General features: G+C 47.5%; 2 protein-coding genes across 2 annotated transcripts in view; one reads left to right on the forward strand and one right to left on the reverse strand.

Moving 5' to 3' along the window:
- Window positions 1-84, forward strand: part of LOC107576394 (ninjurin-1-like) — a 9,329-nt gene extending 9,245 nt beyond the window's left edge. The window contains exon 3 of the mRNA XM_016262579.1: window positions 81-84. Within this exon, the coding sequence (XP_016118065.1) occupies window positions 81-84 (4 nt within the window). The remainder of the gene's footprint in view (window positions 1-80) is intronic.
- On the reverse strand, window positions 58-593 carry LOC107576395 (filamin-B-like; the record flags this gene model as incomplete). Its single annotated transcript, XM_016262580.1, has 2 exons — window positions 58-375; window positions 485-593. Coding segments are annotated over 2 exons (294 nt in total), but the record flags the coding sequence as incomplete, so codon positions are not given.
- Between the last annotated feature and the right edge of the window lies 1 nt (window position 594).

Below are 594 nucleotides of genomic sequence, written 5' to 3' on the forward strand. Positions count from 1 at the left end.
GCAGCAAATGTAACAGGATCCAAAAATGACTGGCATACAGTGACAAAATGCTTCTTTGAAATCCCTCTCTTGCTTGAAAGCTGAATAGTGGTGCAGGAAGATACAGGATGAGAGGATCATACAAAGGAAGAAGGACAAGAGAGTTTTCAGTGTTCCTGTATTTGATGCTGGAGGTTTTGGTGGAGGGCAGTTAGACAGTGATGTGATACGGGCTCCCGGGGATGTGCTCGTCGCCCCATTTCACCACCAGGATGTACTCTCCTTTCTCCTTCAGCTGGTAGGACACATTATACAGACGGTTACCCAAGTGTTTCACCAAGATCTCCTCGCAGGGCACTTTGGGTCCGTCCACTCCAACCAGGAGCATGTTCCTCCCTGTGGAGATTGATGGAAATATAGTGTCAAATGCTCGCAATTAACAGGAAACAGGACTGAATGGCCAATTGTTCAGTTTCAAAGTAATCAATTTCTAGATAATTCATACCTGCTTTACTACAGTCCACACTGAAAGTGTTCTTCTGTCCTATGAAGCCCTTGTTGAGTCCAAGACCCTTGGCAACTACACGGCTGGCGTCGGAGCTGCCCCAGCCCGGC

Source organism: Sinocyclocheilus grahami, unplaced genomic scaffold, assembly GCF_001515645.1.
Source record: "Sinocyclocheilus grahami isolate Dianchi unplaced genomic scaffold, SAMN03320097.WGS_v1.1 scaffold3624.1, whole genome shotgun sequence".
Lineage (NCBI taxonomy): Eukaryota > Metazoa > Chordata > Actinopteri > Cypriniformes > Cyprinidae > Sinocyclocheilus > Sinocyclocheilus grahami.